Source organism: Cariama cristata, unplaced genomic scaffold, assembly GCF_000690535.1.
Source record: "Cariama cristata isolate BGI_N322 unplaced genomic scaffold, ASM69053v1 scaffold31024, whole genome shotgun sequence".
Lineage (NCBI taxonomy): Eukaryota > Metazoa > Chordata > Aves > Cariamiformes > Cariamidae > Cariama > Cariama cristata.
Window position 1 is genome coordinate 1 of NW_009613977.1, and position 2,858 is coordinate 2,858.

General features: G+C 61.5%; 1 protein-coding gene across 1 annotated transcript; it reads left to right on the plus strand.

Annotated features, from left to right (window-relative positions):
• Positions 1-98: 98 nt before the first annotated feature.
• On the plus strand, positions 99-2,030 carry LOC104160972 (kelch-like protein 30; the record flags this gene model as incomplete). Its single annotated transcript, XM_009699240.1, has 4 exons — positions 99-254; positions 351-539; positions 1,079-1,224; positions 1,779-2,030. Coding segments are annotated over 4 exons (743 nt in total), but the record flags the coding sequence as incomplete, so codon positions are not given.
• Positions 2,031-2,858: the final 828 nt, after the last annotated feature.

A 2,858-nucleotide genomic window follows, 5' to 3' on the forward strand; every position in this document is an offset into this window, starting at 1 on the left:
TCCTTTCTCCCTTCTTGGGCGGATCTGGCTGCTGATGGGGGACGCCCGGGGACGGCTGTGCTCGGAGGGGGTGGCCCACCTGACGCATCCCTCCCCAGGTGGCTCCCGGGGATCCCAGAACGATACGTGGTCGACGACTCAGGCCTGGTGCTTCTGCCCCAGGGATGGTGCCTGGAAGCCCATTGCTTCCATGCTGAGAGCCCGGACAAACCACACCAGCGCCGTCCTCAATGGTGAGATCTACGTCCTTGGCGGTAAGGCCGCAAAGACCCTGCGGGTGCTGCGGGGGGGGAGAGATCCGTGGGTGTGCTGCCGCAGCAGGGTGGCTGCAGTGTCCTGCCGCCTTGCAGGGACGACGGTGGATGCGGTGGAGGTGGAGCGCTATGACCCCTACAACAAGAGCTGGTGCGCCATCAGCCCAGCCCTCAAGTATGTGAGCAATTTTGCGGCCGCCAGCTGCTTGGGCAAGCTCTACCTGGTGGGCTCCTGCGCCGTCAAGTACAATGCGCTCACCCTGCAGTGCTACAACCCTGTCCAAGGTGAGAGCTGGGCCCGCCACTGCACCCCACCAACTCCTTCCCAGGGAGCAGGACCGAAGGGGACCCCCAGGAAGGTGACAACCTGTGCTGCCCGGTCCTGTGGGATGCAACCGGGTGCTGAAAGGGTCCGGCGATGGCTGCGGCACAGGGCCAGGGGCTGGCCAGGAGCTCGGCTGCCAGCAGCATGGACCTGAGTCACAGCCCTCCAGCACAGCCCAGACCTGAGCTTCAGTGGCGTGGGATCCCTGGGGCAGAGGGCTGGGGGAGGCTGCCCACCTTAAGGAGAAACTAAACACCTGTGACAACGCCACCTCCTCGGGCAACCTCTGCGCAGCCCCCGGTGGTCTCCCCCATCCCACACGACCACTACAAACAATATCCCCCCCCACACACACTTTTTTGTATGCAAGAGCCTCATCTGGGTTGGGGACCGCGGGTGCTACCCTGCCTGGCCGCTCTGCTGTGAGCTTGGCAGTGCTTTTGTCGGTCACTGGCAAGTGACGAGGGCGGGACGCACTGCTGATGACTGCTCCTTGCAGATTTGTGGAGTGTGATCACGTCCCCCTTCATCCCCAAGTACCTCTCGGCCCCGCGTTGTGCCACCCTACACGGGCTCATCTACCTCATCGGGGACAACACCAAGAAGGTCCACGTGTACAATCCGGAGGCCAACATCTGGCAGAAGGTAGAGGGATGTGAGGCTGGGTGCAATCACCCTCCTGGAGAGGTGGGGCAGCTCTTCCCAACAGCACGCCATAACAGTACCCCCCCACACACACCCCCTTTCCCTCCTGCCTGCTCATCCCGTGGCTCCATTAACCCCAGCAGAGCCGAAGATGCCCTGATCCTTCCTTCCCTGCTCCCTCGTCACACCCACACTAGGAGCACAGCTTTCACACCGAGTTACTGATTTTAAGCAGTGTTCATGCTGCCGAAGCCCGCAGGACCCCCCTTTTTTCAGCACCACCCTCCTGCGGGGTGTGCAGGCCTCCTGCCTGTGCAGTCCAGCAAAATCCTGCCTGTCCCCTGTGCGCTCCAGACTCCCCCGGCCCCCGCAGCACCCCCGACCTTGCTCCCGTACAAGCAGAACACAGAGATGCTGCTAAAAGCAAGACATGGCCCCAGGGGACCCCCAAACCTCACAGAGAGGACAGGGCAGGGGGATGCGCCTGGTGGGTCGATGTCCTCCACGGTGGGAGTGGGAGGTCCCCATGCATCTCACCCTGCCCCTCTTTGCAGGTGCAGCTCCTGCACACGCTCCACGAGAACGGTGGGATGGTGCCACTGGGCAACTGGCTTTTTGTCACTGGTGGCCACTGGAAAGGCATGGACGGGGACTACCGGGTGGAAATGGAGGTGTATGACTGCACCAAGGACCTCTGGACACGGGAGGGCTCCCTGCCCTGCCTCTGGCTCTTCCACAGCTCCTCCTCCATCTTCCTGGACACCTCCAAGTGGACGGAGCCTTTCCAGGGTGACCATGGGTGGTAGGAGAGCCCACAGCATCGCCTGTCACCCTGCGCAGCTGCTCTCCCCCCTTCTCCCCTCTCTCCCCACTGCCACTTCAGCTCATCAGTGGGGGGGGGAATGAAAACCCCTCTGCTGGGCTGGCTGAGGCATTGGTAGTGTGTTCCCCCACCACCACCACGGGGAAAAGGCTTTTCCTTATAAACATGCTTTGCCTAATGCGCTTTTTTAGTCTGGTGGGGTTTTTTAAGAACTACATTTTAGGGTATTTTAAGTCCTCCCAAAGTGTGGCCCATCCCATCAGAGACTGGCGTTGCTGTCTGCTGGCCATGGCCCCTCTCCCCATCACGTTGCCATCCAGCATGGGGAAACAAGAGGGGGACACCCAAAGCTCTTTGGCACCTCGCTGGCCCAGACTGAAGTATCAGATCCACTCCAGTGCCCCGTGGAGCCGAACGGCAGGAGATCCTGTATGATGTCTTGGAGCTGCACAGCAGCCTGCGGCCGGGTGCTTCATCCCGGTTTCTTTCCTGGGATGCGCAGCATGCACCCCTGGCAAGTGACCCGAGGGTCGTGGTGAAGCAGTTGGCATCTCGGTGGGTTGTGGTGCCAGGACAGAGCCGGGCAGTGCCTCCTGCCCCATCCCCATCCCCGTCTCTGCTGGGACTCGGTGGCAAGAGGACACCTGGGGAGGGGCGAGCAGAAGGTGATGCTTCCTGGTCCCACCACCAGCACGGGGACACCGTAGCTCTGCCAGTGCCATCGATGGTTAATCTGTTCTGGGTTAGGTTGGTGTATTATTTTTGAAGCCTTAAACACGCACGTCGAGGAGCTCTGCGGGTCGTGGGGGGA